Below are 18,822 nucleotides of genomic sequence, written 5' to 3'. Positions count from 1 at the left end.
TATTTAACATATACACTGTACTTTATGCGTTATTCTAAACGTCTCGATAAATTTGAACAAAGTACAACATATACTTGTTCACTGTACACACACAACACGCATGACGTCTTCAAACTTCATCTGCCATTTTGATCTACTTGCTTTGAAAAGTATTCCAGGCCTTTCTTAACATCTGGTTTAATCTAGAAAATATATAATTTTCATGTGAAAGGTTGTTACCCCGTGAAGTTTCAAAATATCTATAGATAGGAAAAATTAGGCACGGGCATAAACTCAGGGTGCATAAATAGTGGGGCATATTACCCGGTGGGTGGGTATTGTACCCGGTGCATAACTATTGGAAACTATGGATAATGTTCGAGATGAAGTTATGTATACTTACAGTGTCACTGCCTGGTTTCCAACCCGCCGGACAAACTATAGAACATATAATTACACAAGTTAGAACGAGACTCGAGCGAAAAATTTTTTTAACTCGTATTGGTTTAACTAATGTGGAAATCAAGGTTGAATTAAAATTGCTTTCTTGCCTTGGAGGGTGTGAAAAGTGTGAATACATCGTGTTTAACTTCGTCTTATATATATATGAGGGGTTTTTATTGTGTCCGCCGTGTTCTAGTACAATCCGGAAATCCAGCCGCAGTCCAGCAAAATATGCTGGCATTTCATGAACTTTCAAGTCATAAGTAGAATAGAGTTCTGACACCCGATAAACCACCAGTTATAAAATTTTGTTTTCATGGAAACGAGATTTTAATTTGGTTCCAACCAGTGGCAGTGGTTCAACATTTACCTTCACCATGTTTGTCGGTAAATTGAAATGCTTGAACAAGACGTAAAGTTTCATCCACAGATCTTCCAACAGGCAAGTCATTGACGGTGATCTGTCGCAGGATACCTTTGTCATCCACAATAAATAAACCGCTAAAGTTTTAAAGCATTTTCGTTAATTTCAAGCAATAATCAGTACACGTGTAACTTAATTGCACAAGTCAAAGACGTTAAACTTCAAAATACGAAGCTAAAATTACCGCAATGAAATGCCTTGATCCTCCAATAATACTCCATAGTCTTTTGAAATTTGCTTGGTGATGTCTGACAAAATAGGTATATCCATCTGACCAAGACCACCCTTTTTTCGCGGTTGGGAAGTCCTACATACAATAGACAGCATACCATCCATATAGACTCGTGTGGTGAAGGCCCATAAGGCCATATAGACTTAAATCTCTGCCCCCTACGGCCATAAAGACAATCGTCCTTTTGTGGACGAGATGCTGTTCCAAAAACTAAACACAACGCCCAAAGCGAATTTCGCTTCAATCAAAAATATATGTGGCGAGTCACATCAAAAGTGGCTGCATGCACATGTTTTTTAGTACATATGAAATATATGAAGATGTGGGATGTTGTAAAATCCTGATATAAAATATCAATTGGTCTTAAACAGTTTTCTCGACCTTTTTACTTGATATTGTCCAAGTTGCTAATGCTAGTAATATCTCGAGTTCTCTTGATAATTGTTATTCAGTTATGTAGTAATATATATTTATACTGGAACTAACATTTAAAATGGAAACAATCACATACCATGCTAAATGGCAGAAATGTGAATCAACTGAACATGCTACCACTTCACAATTAATTGCACGGAACTCTTCTGCTCGGTCGCTGAATGCAATTATTTCAGTTGGACATACAAATGTACTAAAAACAGAATAGGCTCCAGTGTTGGTATGCAAAAGACTGTAAGCAAGCGTATTTTAAATCATAAAAGATCTGAAAAGTGAACACCACTAATTTTGTATTTGCTTGCCTAGTTCAGTAGTTTTTTGCAGTAGATACAAATTATCAAGCAAAACATACTAAACTAAAACTAAAAAATATACTTGTAAGGTAATTACTAAAAACCCTGAGAGCAAGGTTGTATTGCATGGGTAAATTTTTGATATAGCATTTTACATTTGTTATATTGTGACACAGTAATTTTGCACAAGATGAGGACAGAATTAGTCCTAACACCTTGGAATGCCCAAATGTGTGGCAATGCCAAAACACAACAGAAAAAAAGTTACTTGGTTTGCCAGGATACATTATGTAACTATTGACACAGTCTATCACCCCTCTCTAGCTATTGTTTCAGTCTACACCAACTAAATAAACTGAGCTTTGACTTGTAGTGCATAGTGATTACCTTTTATGTACAGTCATAATAGAACACATAGTGAGTGAACAATATCACTTATGTCTATTCTTGAACCCAAAAAGGTTATGTTCAGTGTGATGTTTGACAAACAACACACATACTGGCAAACACAGTAAAACACAAAATGCATTTTATATACTCACAAGTCTAGAGGATAGAAGAAGAGGACCAAATATTTTCCTATAAAAATTGAAACATATGCTCGTAAGATACCGTATGGCATCTGTTTTAAGACGAACTGACGAATTATAAGGTCGGCAAAGGAAGTTGAAGTTTGAACCATGAAGTTATGTTGTACCTTTGTAATCTGATAGCTTTATATCAACAAATTCTCCATCTTGATCAACGGCCTTGGCGCTAAACGCTGGGGCAGGCTTTTGAACGAACGCTTTACTCATGATGACTCTGAAAACACATCAAAAAAATTTTCAAAGCACCGAAGAATGTACGTATTTATAGCAGTATTACAGCTGTCGCCTCTCGGCGTTATTTACAAATGCCGAACAATAATACACAGAGCATGACTGTAATACAGGTTTTATTAATTCATTTTAAAAAGTTTGTACAAATCAAGCACGAATTGTAATATTTGAAATTATTAGGTAAACACACCTACGCTCAGTTGCAGGACTGAAGTTATTACATAAAATACAACAAAAAATCAAAATGTACACGTGCGGGAGCGGATAATACTTTAAAATTTAAATACAAACAGATTTACCCCTATAAAAAATAACGCATAATTGCTGGAGGGAGTTCTATTCTTAGGGATTAGGATTGAGATTAAGTTCAGATTAAACACATGGCAGAAGAAAGAACATACATGAGTGGATGCGACATTAACATAAATAGATAATGAATGCCTGGTAACATCGGTGAGAATTAATATTTACAATGAACATTCATTATGCATGATGCTAAGTATCATGAGATAATAGAAAGGTTATGGCTCCGTCTATATATATATATATATATATATATATATATATATATATATATATATATATATATATATATATATATATATATATATATATATATATACATATAATTTTTTTATCAGGCATTTTGGTTGTCATTCTACGCCTAGGTTTCCTAATGAGGCAACTTATCCCAGTAGACTAGAGTCTTGCAAGGCAAATTAGGAATTTTTTTATTAAGCATGTTACATAACAACCAAAAAATGATGTAATAAAATAACGCTGTCCGTTGACTCCGTTCTTATAAACCGGAATCGAACTGGTGGTGACGGCATTGTCATTATAGGGCCATTATAGTACGTCACAGCTGGAGGAAACTTTTTGTATTCGATTGAATTATTTCATTGATATTACTTTCAGCGGCTCCGTGGGTTGCTATTATTGACTGTTTACGCCCCATCTACATCGCGAATTTTAGGTTTAGAACGGAAAAAATTAGTACGGATGAAATTTTCACCGTCTAGCCTCAGCCTGTACCAAAAATTACGCGTTGTGTAAATGGGGCTTTTTAGTAGGAATCTGGTAGGAATTAATTAATGCGGTAAGCGAGCAACGCCCACTTCAACTTGCCACGCAGAACGCCAATCGACGACTTAAATTTAAATTCCACCCACCTAAAAACTTGCAACGTGGCACGTAAACTATTTTGTGTTTTAAGTAAATGCCTTGAAGGTATCGTGATTCATAGGATTAAGGTTAGGGTTATCGTTATTTTGCCATTTGTCAATGCCGAAGATCTGGTAATTTTTATATTAATTTTTATATTAATTGCACGTCCAATACGTCACAACAATGTAGTTAATAGTTTTCACCCACCCACTCAATACGTCAATTTGAATATGAACCTGGCAATTTAAAGTGAACATGGACGTGGCACTATTCGTGGATTAATTAATATTCTTCATAAAGTGGATCTGTGGATGAGGCAGTTTAAAGTAAAATTCAAGCATAAAATTAAAGTAGCACTAGATCCGCCTGGCCAAAAGCGTAGTCCTAATTATAAGAGCCCAGAAAAACGACTTAAACACCGCAAGACATTTAGCAACGTTTACTAGTAATATCAATATTTGAACTCTAACACAAAAGAAGGCATGTGGTAAAATTAATTTGATCATACTTGTTTTACTGCAATTATAGCATTACTCCTATATTGTGAGACAGGCCATATTGACCTAGGTATGTTTGTAGGGCCTTTGTACAACTTGTTTATTGGCCAGAAAGAAAATGTCATTTACTTGGCCACAAACATTGAAGGCCCTAATGCAAGCTCCTACCAAGGTTTTAGATAGTTATTTCTAAAAATGTTGGTCACTGTAACATAATATTTGTGACATCAAAAACTGTGCAATGCCATCTTGCTTCCCTGCTAGGAACTAAGTGGTGTCCCCCAGGTCATCCTTAAAATCACTTTTGAGTAAATGAATGCAATGTTGAGAAAGTGAATTGGGTTAGTAAGTCAGGATGCATTGCTTGTATTTGTGTTAAAACATTAAACATTTGATATATTGTTTCGTTTGTTATATATTATTGTTTCCCTCATTTCTTTATTTAAGTTTTAGGGTTTATTGCCCTTGCAGGCATTTTGTATGTATAGTGTTGAATTATAGGTGTTTTGGTGTAACATTTTGAGTCTTCTAGTTAAATCAGACTGAAATTACAACTTCTTTGTAAAGGCTCAATAACACTATAATAATTTTTGGTTGATCTACCCTGCTACCCCCTTGTCTGTAAATAAGATTATTCTAATTTCCTATTCAGTATGTGCTGACCATTAGCTCTCAAGAATGGACTGCTTGCAGACAATGAAAAAAACTGAATATTATTGCTTTATTCAATTATTCTTCTCTTCATTCCAAATTGAGGCAGGATGGGAAAAAGGGGCCTGGTACTTTTTAGACACTGTTAACTTCCCCCTGGTCACAGAATACCTAACAGAAGTGGAACTCTATACTATTTTTTCGTAAGTGTGATTCGTCATGATTCGTCACTTAGCAAGTGCATTTTTTTGAGGCAGTCACCCCCCTGCCAATGTCTAAAATTAGCGCATTTTTAGTGTTGGCAGGGGGGTGACTACCTAAAAAAAATGCACTTGCTAAGTGACGAATCACACTTACGAAAAAAGTACAGGAGTTCCACTTCTGTTAGGTATTCTGTGCCCTGGTGCAATATGGGATCACATCTCCTACTATTGTCAAAAGGTAAGGCAGTCTATATTCACACCATAAAATTATTAATATTCTGTACAGTAAAGACTTATTGTGAAAGTGATCTCAATGAAAAAGCATGACTGTAAACATTTGCCTGTATGTTGTATTTATATTTTTATGGAGGCAAACATAAAAATACATTCTGCTGTAAGCACTGTACTTATATGTCAAATTTTTACTTTTTATTTTAATAGGATTCTTGATAATGGTTTCTTCATACTTTAATTTAGTAAACTGGTCATCATGAATATTATTCTGGGCCTGGCTGACAGCTTCTGTCATTAAAAGCTTTTGAATCCACAAATGAAAGTATATGCTCCAAAATTAACATTTTAGATTATTGTTAAAATTATTCAAACTTTCTCCCTAGCAGTGAGTAGCAGGCTTGGTGTTCGTGCAGTGCTGTCAATAAACGACATGAGGAAAGGTTGACCCAATCCAATAACCAACTTGCAGTATTTGCTGTTACAGCATAAGTATGAGTGTGACTGTATAACGAAATCTGTTTGTCTTATAGCGCTTTATCAATATTAACCGTCTATCACCAAAATTTTCGTACACTAAGTATGGATCCCCATGCGGAATTAAACAAGTCTACTAACACTAGAACGGATACCATGACCACGTGCTTAGTAATTTTAATTTTACCTGTTTGTTGAAAATTTCCTAGTAGAAGTCAAGTCGAATGTTGCAACTTTCCCACTTACTGCACGGGAAAGCATTGCTCTATTCAGAGCTAAAATAGCTGATGATGCACAGATGTTTAAAGCACGAGCAGCCATGATCATTTCAAATTGATTAAAAGGGGACTCTAAAGTCGATCTTTGGTACAACACAATGAATGATTCAGCAGAATAATATGCAACATGACACAATCATGTAACCTGTGATGTAACGTATTAAAATTCGTACTGAAACGTGAACCACCAATTTCATTACCCCCTCCCACCCCCCGTCTATAAGGTCATATTATCATAATAATTACGAGCAGTTAACAGTTTTAAAACAACATTCCAAATATTAGCCAAAGAGTTGCTCCGATCTTTTGCGGAGGGAAGTACAGCGAACTTCAAGTGCAACACATCATCCATAGATATGGCATTATCTGAAAACGAACCCTGCACCCAATCAGACGTCGAACTTTTCATGTGCCGAATCAAATAATGTAAATGAATCATTAACTAATTAACATTAGTAATTTAGTATTAGTCACTGAATGATAGATGACTTGATTTTGAAGCCATTGCCATATATCGTAACCAACGTTTTGCAGTTTTTGTCTAATGAAGGTGTGCATAGGCGTACATAGGCGTCACGTGAACACAGTTGAAAACAGAATTAGAGTTTCTTTGTAGTAAATTCATTTTTATTGATATTGTTGCATTACTTCGTGCTATTTCTATCATGAAGTTGTTTTTTTAAGCAAAGTTCTTGTAAATCAAACTCCAACTGTTCTGTTTCTTTTCTTATATTTTCACAAAATGTTTGGCGTAGTTCCAACAATGCCTTGGACGGCGAAACACCCTTAGGAAACTCAGGAATATCATTACTTAAAAACACTGGTGGGGTTGATGGTGTATAAGTGAGACGAGATGACTGTCGACTCATACGGCTTTCTCTTGATGTGCTGTAACCCGCACCTGTGAAACACTCCTTTTTTGTCAATTCAAAATCATCATCTGCGATTCCTACAGGCACTGTGACTTGATTAACGGATTTTCTCACCCTTTGTTCGTCTGTATTTTCCGAGGATTTATCTTGTACGTCATTCTCAGCAGATTTTGTTCCACTTGAGGTTTTATTGAATTCAGTATCAGATTTTTTATCAAAAGACATTATCTCGCTGTTCAAATCTCGTCCATCACTGATTATTGAACAGGATTCATCGGTAAGAGCGGGATTTGGTAAGGAGACAGGTATTTCAACATATTGATTTGTACCGCACAAAGTCTTCCTTTCCATTTGAGTATCGTCAACACGAGATATGTCTATTGATGAACAATGTGAATGAAGACTTGAATCCTTAGCTTGATTGCAAAAATCTTTACCTTTATACCTCTCCGAATGAAATTTTGCACCAACATCAAGTTGTTCTGGAAATTTCCAGTTACCGTTTACGAACGTGTTTGTATAATTAAAATTTTTGAGTCCGCTGCCTTTTAACTCTAGCTGGTTGTTCAACGGCGATTTTTTGTGTGCCATCATCTTCTTTCTACCTTTACCACCCGATAGATACTTTTCCGGACCTTTTTTAGTCTTTAAATCAGGAAGGTGACAGGAAGATAAATGGAAACCCACTTTTTGTTTCTTAAGCATTTCTTCAACTGATTTTTTCTCGTGAAATACAACAGGGTGAATCTACATATATAAAAAGGATATCATTTTATCTATCAGCTGATGGAAGATCTTAATGATGACGATGTTGGTTTTCTTTCATCGAACCGGGACATACCTCACCAGACTGCGTTGGTACTTTTGTAGGCATTGTATGTTTGCTCTGCTTTAGCAACTTTACCTGCATAAGTTAGAATAATAGTGCTTAAAGTATGCGGTTTTACCCTTATGCTTTGACGTGGGGAGAATATATTGTTGAAAAAAGTTTGATTATTTTCTATTTTTTTCAACTCGCTCGTGGTGTATGTGTATTAAGGCTAATTTCCACTCCGGAAAACGAGCAGCGGATCGGAACGAAAGATAATCCGCGCGTGCGCCGTCTGTTGAAATTTTTGGCTTATATTGATCCGAAAGCGTCCGAGACGAAATAAAAAAAGTTCAAATAGTTTTAAATTTTTTTTTATCCGATCCGAAATCACTTCATGGATTGGACCAGCTCGGAAAAAAATCCGATCCGCTGCTCGTTTTCCGGAGTGGAAATTAGCCTTTATACTGCGATGTGCTATGTCTAGCAAAAGCTAAATTCAGTCTGACAAATCGTATCAGGATAACGTATCATTATAATATCATGGACATGGTTGTCTTTAAACCACGATAATTACGTTTCTTTAGTATTACTAAAAAGTTTATTTCATACCGAAAAAGTTAATATCAGTTGCATATTTGTCCAGTGGACGGTTGAAAACAAGTAATACGAGTTGTCAGTGACTGATAGCATATACTAACCTGTCTGGAATTCAACTGTTCTTCCCAACACAGCGGTTCTATTGGTATCGCGTCAGTAAAATACATGCAATGCATTGCCCTCTAGAATATTTATCGCGTTGCTGTGCCCTTTTTTGTGCAGAGATTTTGCAATTGCTTTGGATGAGCATTAAATTCTCAATCTTCTTCAGCTAATTTTCTTCAATTTCATATGGTGTTCCAGGTTCGAGCTTCACCAGTACTGAAATTAACAACGAGAGTCGTACTTCTGACACTGTTCCCAATTCGCAACGTTTGTCTAAAGTTGAAAAGCCGCTGGGTTACATGAGATTCATCATGAGAAGGCGAAATTTTCTACCCGGCCGAATTAGTAGCATGCAAATGTTATATTCTATTCACCGAGATTTTATAAGAAGACCGGGTAACCACCTTTAGAAAACCACCATTAGAATCTATATTTTACCGAGATTGGCATGATTCATTTCCTTTTCATTCCTCCTAATATTCGCAAGATCAAATTCTACACTCTGAGTGTGTGAATCAAATAACGCTACTGAGGTCTGATTTCAATATAAGCCAAGGTCCTAAACAATCCAAAGCTGTTGGCATTGTAATGGTAATTAATCATATTTCATTAATCTATATCCAACTTAAAACAGCATCAAGTACGGTACAGGTATAAGCTCGTTTTTATTACCCAGCGTTGGCCTACGCCCCGGCCCCATGTAATCCTACGTAGACAGGTTATCAAGCATCGGTTTTGCTGGGGCAAGATATGATTTGATCGGAGGATCAGTCACATTTCCGCATATTGTCCTACGCAAGTACTGATATAGGTTACCTAGACAACCGCGGGAGCAAAACGCTTTACTTAAGCTAATCGACTCTTTTCTTCCCCGTAGATGTTTCAAAATTTTCTTTAGATCCATTATATGATCCATACTGCTGAACCAACTCTGTGCTTAGAAGTTTTAATATAATAACAATATCGACTTGTAATACCTGGTTTGTAAAAACTGCAGTCAAACGAACCCAACACTAAATACTATCACGAAGGAATTGAAATGTCCAGTTCTCCGATTATTGTACGAGTTTTTGGTACGTGTTTCAGGTATCCGATATTCAAAAAGCAGAGCTAGCATAAGTTGATAATTCAGGCGATTCAGCGATAAAATGAACTTACAAGCTGCCAAAACGTTTCGAAATGATGTATTTTTGAATGCATTATAAGAATAGGATTAGTAAAGCTTAATATGCATTAATTAATTAACAAAAAAAATTTTCATTTATTTTGCGACATTAGTAAATCATTTGCATGACTTGCATTTTTTTCCCGCCAGAATTGCAAATTAGTCTCCTTGTTGTGACCACATAGTTAAAAATAGGATGTCAGTAATCCGACAACCTACGATTGCAAACGATTTCATACTATTGGATAATTTTAGGCTTCGTTACAAGATCGGAAACAAGGTCGGAAGTTGTCGGACAAAGAAATATGTACGATTGTTGATAATATTTCTGTGCAAAATGTTTATGCCGGCCACATTTTCCTAAGAAATGGCCTCGCAGGGAAATTTTGACAATATAACAAGGAAATCAAACGGAAAAATGAAAGAACAGAGACCTGAAGACGAAGAAAGAAAAGCTAAACCGACCAAAATCTCTGATTCGGCAAGGTATTCCTTCATTTACAATGTTAGTTTATACACATACTCGTGTCAGCCTGTGTTGTAAAGAACTATAGAGAGGTGTTGATATGGAAATGTTTATTATACGACACTGCACTGTACGTTGACATTTCTGTTATTTGTAGGCCGATACTAGAGGAACAAGCACTCCTTAGGGAAAAATTGAAATCAACCCCAGCATGGAAAAAAGACTCAATACCAAAGAAAAAACTCCAGCCTGTAGTAAGTGAGCTGCATATTCTATGTATGAATACTAGCTTATAAATAGCACGTATGCATTTTATATATACTATTCAACTATATATTATTTAACTACTTCGCAAGCGCCTTAACTCAATAACTAATTAATAATATTACAGTAAATGTACTTTTTCCAATATATTCACTTGCAAGAGGGAGGCAAATTTAGTTGTGGTCGACAACCTTTGCAAGTGCACCGCGTTCGCGTGGCCCAGGGAAGTACTTTGTCGCACGCGTGTTTGAGGCCAAACACTGAAACCCCCTACCGGTAAAAAATGACAGCCTTTGCCGAGAGGAACACACAGTGATTTAATATTTAATTTCGTATTAATGTTTTCTACCTTGAAGTCTGAGTATATTGTCGCTTCAAAATACATCATAACTTATATTAAAAACCACGAGTGTGATAAGTATTATCCAAATTTGCCGGGTATGTTCCAGCTAGGAAATTAGAACTTCAATCACTCGTATTGTGGTAAGCATTAAAATAATAATTTGTAAACATGATCATTTGAAATATTAAAAAGGTGTGTTGTGGTTAGAATTCTACAATAATCAGTTTTGTACATACTGTCAGTCAGTGCTGATGATGCTATGTTCTGTTGTGCTCGGGTGATCTTGGATCGTCTGTAATAAAAAGGCAGATACAAATTGAATCGGTAGACGTACTTGACTGGAATAAAAGAAGTAGAAATTATAAATACATTCTGGCAGATTCTGCTAATGGGCATCAATGAAAATTAAAGAAGAAAATATAATATTTTTTTGTGAGCCATCATTACAGTATGTTGTTATCAGTATCATCGACAGTGCAGCTGCAATGCAAATGTTAATAGGCGTATGCTAATTTTAATAATAATGACTTTCCCCTGACGTTACATGGTTGTATTTTCACTCCATATAAGGTTATTATGGAAGTATGCATAGTAAACATTGAGAAGGCATTTACATCATTTCAGCTTCTTGCAACAAAGAGCTTGCAATGTACCTATCAGTCGTATTCAACGGTTGCAATGTATAAAGTCTTGTTGGGTTAAGCTACAATCTTGATGGATTTTTCAAATGTATCAACACTTTTTCTGGTTGAACTATGGGAAGCAAAACTAAAGAAACTAAAGCATGGAGTAATTTATTTTCAATTTATAATTTTACTTGATTTACTCAGTTCATTTTGAACAGTATATAATTAAGATGTTTGTAACATTGGATAAAATATAGATTGGCAAATGTCCGTGCAGGAAGGATCAACATGGTAACATTTTTTTTATGGTTCAATATTGGGAACACAGAGATGCAAAGCAGAAAACTAGTCGAAAGCCTTGTTCCAAAGTAATAGGATATGACCATATTTTTTATTAGATATATTTATTCAAAAATGTGGGATGTGTGTGTTCAACCTCATAGTTGAATTGTAACTCTTCTCACTATGTGCTTTACTGTAAAACTAGAGGAATATGAAGTCATAAAGTAATCTACCTTTACTATTATTATGTTTTGTACCACATTTATATACACTAGTGCTATGTATCTATTAATTGCCTCTTATTTATTTGTTGTGAGTATGTAATATTTTCATAGTTCATAACCATTGTTAGTGGAAGGTCATTACTAAATTACCAAATTAAACAGCATCTATAACATATATTCTTGCAGGTTGTGAGGCCACCATCACCCAACTTTAGTACATCAGCATCAAGTGTTGGTGCAAAGCAAGTCAACTACACTGTAGCTTCGTCCCAGGTTAGTACTGCTCATTGTACAGCTTTTAAAACTTTTGATTTTCTACCTCCTCGTGAAACTAAAAAATATTCTTCAGCATAAGAAATCATTTAGCTAATATCCTCTAAAAAATTTTGGTATATAGTTAATGTGAATCAGTATGACATATTATTGGTATATTATGTTTTTATTATAGGTGCTTGTAAAGTAATTATCTTTACTATTCTGTGATTTGTCACAACTGCATTAATTGTTATTTTTTGCAGAACCTACGTCCATCATCACCACCCCATCGCAGAAAGACTCCATCAAGTTCTCCATCTGGATCACCTGGACCAAGCACACCAAGAAGTGCTTCCCCAACACTTTTATTTGATGTACAACAAATGGCAACTGAAAACCAGCATAGAGTTGAAAAAGCAATGAAAGTTAGACTATATCTGTTACAGCAAACTGGACCAAACTCATTTCTTATTGGGGGAGACTCGCCAAGTCATAAGTTTCGTGTTATGATTGGTCCTCAGGTATTGCTCATATAGATTTTTTTGACTTGCCATTGGGATAAGTGTGAGGTATGTTGGGACAAGACTGCTTATATGCCATTTGCATGTTTGTGTATAATGGTTTTGTATTTTCTTTAGACATGCAGTTGTAGCAAAGGTCCATTCTGTGTTCATTTGCTGTTTGTTATGTTACGAGTATTCAAATTGAAGGATAATGATCCACTTCTATGGGAGAAACAGCTTAAAAATTATGAGGTATATTTTTCACATATATATTTACAGTTTGAGGGTGGTATATATTTGCAATTATTGTTCCAAAAATTGGGCAAAGGTTAATTGCTTCAACTAGCATATCAAGTAGTGTGAGTCTCTAAGCTGAAAATGCCTTTGCAATTTATAGGTTGAAATGCTGTTCCATAAGTTTCATGCCTCAGTCAGCTCAAGAATAGGAAGTAAAACGAAATCAGTTACTAAAAGTAAACAGACTCCTCGTCGTGGTGTGACAGATTCACATGTTCAACATGGGTCAGCGGGAAGTGGATTGGCAGGGTCATCTCCAAGAAGTGATGAATTTGAAGTTCAGTGTCCAATATGTTTGTTGGAAATGGTAGATGGAGAAAGTCTGACTATCTGTGATGGTTGTAGCAATACCCTTCATCAACACTGTATGGCAATTTGTAAGTGCTTGCAAGCTGAAATCAATTATTGTATGGTTTATTTATATTTATTTTATATCAATGTTAGTTTGTATGGTACATACACCTTTGTACACCCAGATTTTCTATTTTACTGTTTCCCTTGTTCTGATAATCGGATTAACTTTAGATAGTTAACTCATCAGTGGCGATTACAGTAATGTACTGTTAGTTAATGAGTTTATAATTAAGTGGTTTAATCCTTCAATTTCATATAACTAGTGAATAATTCATTGTTAAATATTTAATGCAAACTACACTTTGTTTATAGGGGCTGCTGAATGTAAGAGGCAGAAAGAGGCTCTGGTTTGTCCTTTATGTCGCAAAATTTGGGCTAATAAAACAAAGAATGTGGGAAAAAATGAAGAAACCAGGTATATTTTATAATGATTTTGTAATAGATATTCAACATTTAAAGAGCTAGGTGAAGCATGATATTAAGAAGGGTCACACTAACTCATTATCATTTCTTGTTTGCAATAGACCAAGTGTAGTGGAACCTGATTTACCATCTACAACAAGTCAAGTTGATGCCATCCCTCTTGACAATGAATCAATATTACCACATTGTGATCCAATACCATCTGAACACATTGAACATTCCAAACCATGGGTTGAGGTATGTTTCACTGCAAAAATTTTGTTGATTTTGTTTATATTTGGATTGTACCCAAGCAGTTTTTACATCATTGCATTTCAAAAAGGTATGCTACAAAGTTTACCTCATGTAAGCATGTCTCCCCACTCAATCAATAGGCATTTCTACTAATTTGATTTTTTGGTTGCTACAAGTGAAGTTGCCTGATGTAAAAACATAAGAAATAAATTCTACATAGATTGCTGCCTGTTACTTTAAGCCTTTTCAAAAATTTCTTTTTAGATGTTTGGTGAAGACTTAGTTTGCTGTTTGTACTCCAAAGAATGGAACTATCGGGAAAAAGGATTACAACATCTTTGCAAAGAAATGAAAAGTATTTTAACAAATGAGAACTCAAGTTTATTTACAGAAAGACTTTTATCAAGTTGTTGTAAGATCATTGCAATGATGTGTGCAGATCCAGTGTATCCTGTTTATGTTCATGCTGTGGTGAGTACTACGTTTTCATCTTCAATGAAATAATTCTTAGGTTTGTGTTACATTCTTGTTAGTTCAAATTTAACTTCGTTGATAATTCTTTCTTACCTTAGCGAGCACTACGGGTTCTATTAGCGTACATGTCGTGCCGGTCAACTGCAGAGAAGGGGGTGTTGCAAAGGGAACTTTCACCTGTATTGGAAGCGATTATCATGAAGTGCGCTGATTCGAATCGGTATGTATTCTTATGTACTACTTGTGGAAATTATCCAAAGGTTATTCCCGGCTGTGTAATCAGAGGAACATGTCCATTATATTTTGTTTTTACTCAGTGAAAACATACTTAGTATCTTCATTTCCAGGAGGGTTAGTTCATTGTCAACAAAGACTCTCGTTGAGTTGTGTAAAGACGAGAGCGGGGACATGGCATTGGGTGCAGCTTTATCGTCTTCTGCAGAGGGCAATCAAAGTCTTGGTGGAATAAACTATGTTTTATCAAGAACAGTTGTTCGCTCACCCGAGAATGTTACGTGGCCTTGGTGGCTTGGTCGTCTGTATCTTTTAGTTAAACTTTTAGAAGAATCTCCGGATTATTTTCGAATTGAAACCGAAACTGTAGATTACAAGAAGGTTTCTATGAGTATAAGACTTCCTTCATCGCCTAATAGATTACCAGAGAACACCAACCAGTGGGAGAATAACTTCTCCCGTCTTATGTTCATAGTTCATTTTGCCATTAAAGCCACAAGCTGTCCGCATAGTAAAGGAAACAAAATAGCTTTGAGAATTTTGACAAGATGTCTCAAGTTGGCTTCAAAAGTTCATAGTGCTTTTATAGAAGTGAAGACCTGTTTGAGTGAGTTGAAAAAAAGTGATAGAAATGCTTTGCAAAGACAGCTTAAGCACAGACAGGCACCACAGAGAGGTGTGTCTGTAGATTCAGCTTACTGCAGTGGCAGTGCTGAGAACACTCAAAATCTACCAGAGACGTCAGCTCACACCGTCAGTCTGTCAGATGGTGATGGTAATTCCCTTGATGGTATTCCAGACTTAAGCAATGATGACGTTGATATTCAAATGTCAGAGTTGGAAAACTTTCGTTCACTTGTTGAATTGGATGATAGTAGCGATCGTTCATTTCCATTGACGCCTCCAGGGTCACCAGGTCAAGACGAAGATAAAAGACAGAATGCATTATCACCGAGTCTACCTCCTATAGACGTGCCACTTACCACGACGAAATGTCAAAAGAAGATCGAAGAAGAGGAGGCGGAAGCTTTAGCGATCGCAATTGAGGCATCAACTCTGCAACCGTTGGTTCCGCCTCCAATCGAGAAACTTGTTGCTGACGATAGCGAGGAGATTGTTGTTCGAGTACAGCCTGAGGTAATGTAGTGTTTTATGAAAAGTAATTTCAATTTGAAGGATTGTCATGCAAAATAGCGAATTGATAGGAAATTTCCAGTGACTAACGACATAACTGTATTGTCATATAACAAAGTAAACCCTGATCAAGGTGTAATAGATCCGGACTCCGGAGTCTAACTTCGTTCCCGAGTCAATAGACTCTAAGAACGAGGCTGCCCGCCTGAGTCCCAGTATATGTTATTGTCGAAAGGTTCATGTCTTGTATGAATGTAATTTGCTTGGCTGGTTTACTATCATTATGTCCTTAATTATGCTTTTTTCTTCAGAAGGGTGATGAAGCGGATGGAAAAGACAGTAATGATAAACATGTGTACTTAGAGGGTGTTCATTGGACAAAGACGGAATTATTGGGAACTGGCGCGTTTTCATCTTGTTATGCCGCCCGTGATAAAAGCCGTGGAACTCTAATGGCAGTTAAACAGGTAATACAGCAGCTAGTATTCGGTTATTTAGCATAGGCTGTAATGAAAACAGCACAAGGATGGAATAGTAACGAAAATAGTGAAAATATGTAGCTTGCCCTGATTTAGTTTATCAACTGTAATCTTTGTATCATTAACTGAGGCGTTGTGTCTGTACATTTAAATTACACCAATACGTTAAAAAGAATTTTTTTCTGTCCCATTTTGAGAACAATGAAATGATGTATAAAATCTTTAAATGTTTACTGAATTACCAATATCTATATAATTGTCTGTAATGTTTCGTTATTTTAAAGGTTTCATTCTGTCGAAATTCCTCAGACGAACAACAGAAAGTTACAGATACAATAATGGAGGAGATATCGATCATGTCAAAAGTCCAGCATCCAAACCTGACAACATGTCTTGGTGTTACTCGCCATGCTGGGCACTTCAATATTTTCTTAGAATGGATGGCAGGTTGGTTGAACACAATTTTCATAGCAATGCAACATACAAAAGTTGCGCCCCCGGAGGAGGGCATGAAATTTTGTCCGATGGGTCTAAATAGGAAGGTTGATTTTTCTTTAGGTGGATCCCTAGCCAAACTGCTATCAACTCATGGGCCTTTAGAAGAAAAGGTTGCCGTAAGCTATACTCAGCAAATAACCCGAGGAGTGGCTTACCTTCATGAACATCATGTTATACATCGGGATATAAAAGGTGAGGGTAGTTACCTTCTTAATTTTTCCCTCAGCAAAAGTGATATATTCTGTCATGCTCCACTCTTAAAGCATTGGAAGAGTATGGAAAGGTATTGTAATATAAAATCAATTTCTCACGTTAGGGGCCAACATTTTACTTGATTCTACTGGTCATGTGGTTAAAGTGGCAGATTTTGGAGCTGTCGCTCGGCTGAAAACTGAGAAGACATTTTCTGGAGAATTCCAAGGCCAGTTGCTAGGAACGATTGCATTTATGGCCCCAGAAGTAAGTACTGTATCGATGTATGCTTTTTAATGTTAGTTTTACGTTTAACTTAAAACAGTCGTTACTTTTTTACCAGTGTATTTACTGTAAGGTATTACGTACATTGTAAGGTGTTACGAGGTGAAAGTTACGGTCGTAAATGTGACGTATGGAGTATTGGTTGTGTTGTGATTGAAATGATGACTGGTAAACCACCGTGGAATGCTAACCAACATTCCAACCATCTCGCCTTGATTTTCAAGGTAAACATGCACATTGTTTATACACTTGTTAAGCGTAGATACTCTTACTCGGTCATTCATGTCACTGCATGAGTTCCGCACACTAATGTATAGGGCTTCTAATTTTCAGATTGCTTGCTCAAGAGGACCACCAGACATTCCTGATGGAGTTAATCCAGGTTTCCGAGACCTGATATTAAGATGTTTAGATACAAATCCTCAAGAGCGCTCTGCAGCTGTTGAACTTTTGAAGCATCCTGTCTTCACGAGAGTCTGCAGATGAAATAATGCATAATATCTTATAGCATCACGGCCTAGAAGGTCATGTCAACCAGTTCACTGACTGTGTCAAACTGTTGAAGGTAAACCTGAACTTTGTGACTTTTGAATCATAGGCACTTTTCTTGGACTTTGGTAATTTAAAAAGAAGGAAAACGTTCGTTCGATGGGGAGGCAAGGCGGTTTTCGTGAAAGGGAAATTCTATAGTGACGGACACTAGAAAGTATTTAAAAAACTTCGGAGAGGGCCACTCGCCTTTGCTTTTGTGAAGACAAAAAGAAGCAGCTGCCTTTGCTACCCCCGTAGTTTTGCGTTTGTTACCCGCGTCCCTGGTTAAAAACGAAACATTATAGACATTTTTAAATCGATCTACGGTACAACCTTCATTCTTTCATTAACTCATTCAAAAACGCAAAATCATTTTCTTGATACTTAACACGCAATCTTTCACCTTAACTGTTTAAATCTTTCTCAAACAAGGCCTGATTCATACGCTGTATTTCAACATCCCGCAATCCAGGCTTTCCTGGTATTGAAAAATGCGCATATTGGGTTTTGGCTAGCCATGGATAATAAAGCGAATTAATCTTATCCATTTGTTCATTTGTTTCAACCACTTTAATAGTCTAGCCGAAGATGAACAATTTTTGATTTCGTTACAATATGGTTGTGCTATAATACCTCTCAAAGAGAGTTTATGACCTTTATTTATTTTGTCTTTGGAAGAAACTTTTTACCTATGATAGTATAGTATCTGAAGTATTTAAAGTTTATAATATGTAATAATTAAGAGTTCATATTATGTTGTTTTTATGTATACTTCAAGTGTACAATTGTAAATAATGATTGATATTAATAATTTCTTAAAAGTAAGGAGTTATAAAGCAATGGAAAAGTGAGATAAGAAGTAGAATATGTAGTCATTTGTTTTCCCTTATACCCATGGTTTGATGAATGAAATTTAGCTCAAACAAGATTAATCCTGTGAAACTGTTGTCACCCCTACATATACTGGCTTTTTACCCCGTGTCAACTTATTGTCAATGCAATATGTAATGAAGACATGTTACCATCAGTTTAAATATAGGCA

At 36.1% G+C, this 18,822-nt stretch overlaps 2 protein-coding genes across 14 annotated transcripts; one reads left to right on the top strand and one right to left on the bottom strand.

Annotated features, from left to right (window-relative positions):
* Positions 1-89: 89 nt before the first annotated feature.
* On the bottom strand, positions 90-11,218 carry LOC114527125 (peroxiredoxin-1-like). Of its 10 annotated transcripts, none has more exons than XM_028548754.1 (8): positions 10,992-11,072; positions 2,505-2,611; positions 2,350-2,386; positions 1,591-1,707; positions 1,032-1,154; positions 794-924; positions 383-417; positions 90-182 (listed from the first exon to the last, which is right to left on the bottom strand). In XM_028548754.1, exons 2-8 carry the CDS (start codon positions 2,602-2,604, stop codon positions 117-119), a joined length of 609 nt encoding a protein of 202 aa, XP_028404555.1. In that variant the 5' UTR covers positions 2,605-2,611; positions 10,992-11,072; the 3' UTR covers positions 90-116. The 10 variants fall into 10 exon arrangements, with proteins under 10 accessions (XP_028404555.1, XP_028404553.1, XP_028404554.1 ...); XM_028548752.1 differs by lacking the exon at positions 10,992-11,072 and adding an exon at positions 6,042-6,295; XM_028548753.1 differs by lacking the exon at positions 10,992-11,072 and adding an exon at positions 2,819-2,906.
* LOC114527122 (mitogen-activated protein kinase kinase kinase 1-like) lies at positions 9,523-18,477 on the top strand. 4 transcript variants are annotated; one of them, XM_028548740.1, is made up of 18 exons: positions 9,523-9,590; positions 9,938-10,168; positions 10,306-10,402; positions 12,074-12,160; positions 12,406-12,663; positions 12,781-12,897; positions 13,043-13,319; positions 13,609-13,711; positions 13,821-13,956; positions 14,218-14,424; positions 14,526-14,647; positions 14,775-15,798; positions 16,107-16,262; positions 16,559-16,721; positions 16,833-16,964; positions 17,089-17,231; positions 17,342-17,473; positions 17,583-18,477. In XM_028548740.1, exons 2-18 carry the CDS (start codon positions 10,050-10,052, stop codon positions 17,733-17,735), a joined length of 3,426 nt encoding a protein of 1,141 aa, XP_028404541.1. In that variant the 5' UTR covers positions 9,523-9,590; positions 9,938-10,049; the 3' UTR covers positions 17,736-18,477. The 4 variants fall into 4 exon arrangements, with proteins under 4 accessions (XP_028404541.1, XP_028404544.1, XP_028404542.1 ...); XM_028548743.1 differs by lacking the exons at positions 9,523-9,590; positions 9,938-10,168; positions 10,306-10,402 and adding exons at positions 10,874-10,895; positions 11,639-11,749; XM_028548741.1 differs by lacking the exons at positions 9,523-9,590; positions 9,938-10,168; positions 10,306-10,402 and adding exons at positions 11,236-11,544; positions 11,639-11,749.
* Positions 18,478-18,822: the final 345 nt, after the last annotated feature.

The sequence above is a fragment of the Dendronephthya gigantea genome, unplaced genomic scaffold (genome assembly GCF_004324835.1).
Source record: "Dendronephthya gigantea isolate DGI-Jeju-01 unplaced genomic scaffold, DenGig_1.0 000043F, whole genome shotgun sequence".
Lineage (NCBI taxonomy): Eukaryota > Metazoa > Cnidaria > Anthozoa > Malacalcyonacea > Nephtheidae > Dendronephthya > Dendronephthya gigantea.
This window is presented reverse-complemented; position numbering and strand designations above follow the sequence as displayed.

Coding starts and splice junctions, on each gene's coding strand:
- LOC114527122 (XM_028548740.1), top strand. CDS start 10,050: ATGGCCTCGCAGGGAAATTTTGACAATATAACAAGGAAATCAAACGGA. Junction 13,712..13,820: donor GGAAAAAATGAAGAAACCAG/GTATATTTTATA, acceptor TGTTTGCAATAG/ACCAAGTGTAGTGGAACCTG. Junction 14,425..14,525: donor CTGTTTATGTTCATGCTGTG/GTGAGTACTACG, acceptor TTCTTACCTTAG/CGAGCACTACGGGTTCTATT.
- LOC114527125 (XM_028548750.1), bottom strand. CDS start 8,588: ATGCATTGCATGTATTTTACTGACGCGATACCAATAGAACCGCTGTGT. Junction 7,909..8,513: donor AACAGTTGAATTCCAGACAG/GTTAGTATATGC, acceptor TAACTTATGCAG/GTAAAGTTGCTAAAGCAGAG. Junction 7,752..7,845: donor TACCAACGCAGTCTGGTGAG/GTATGTCCCGGT, acceptor TTATATATGTAG/ATTCACCCTGTTGTATTTCA.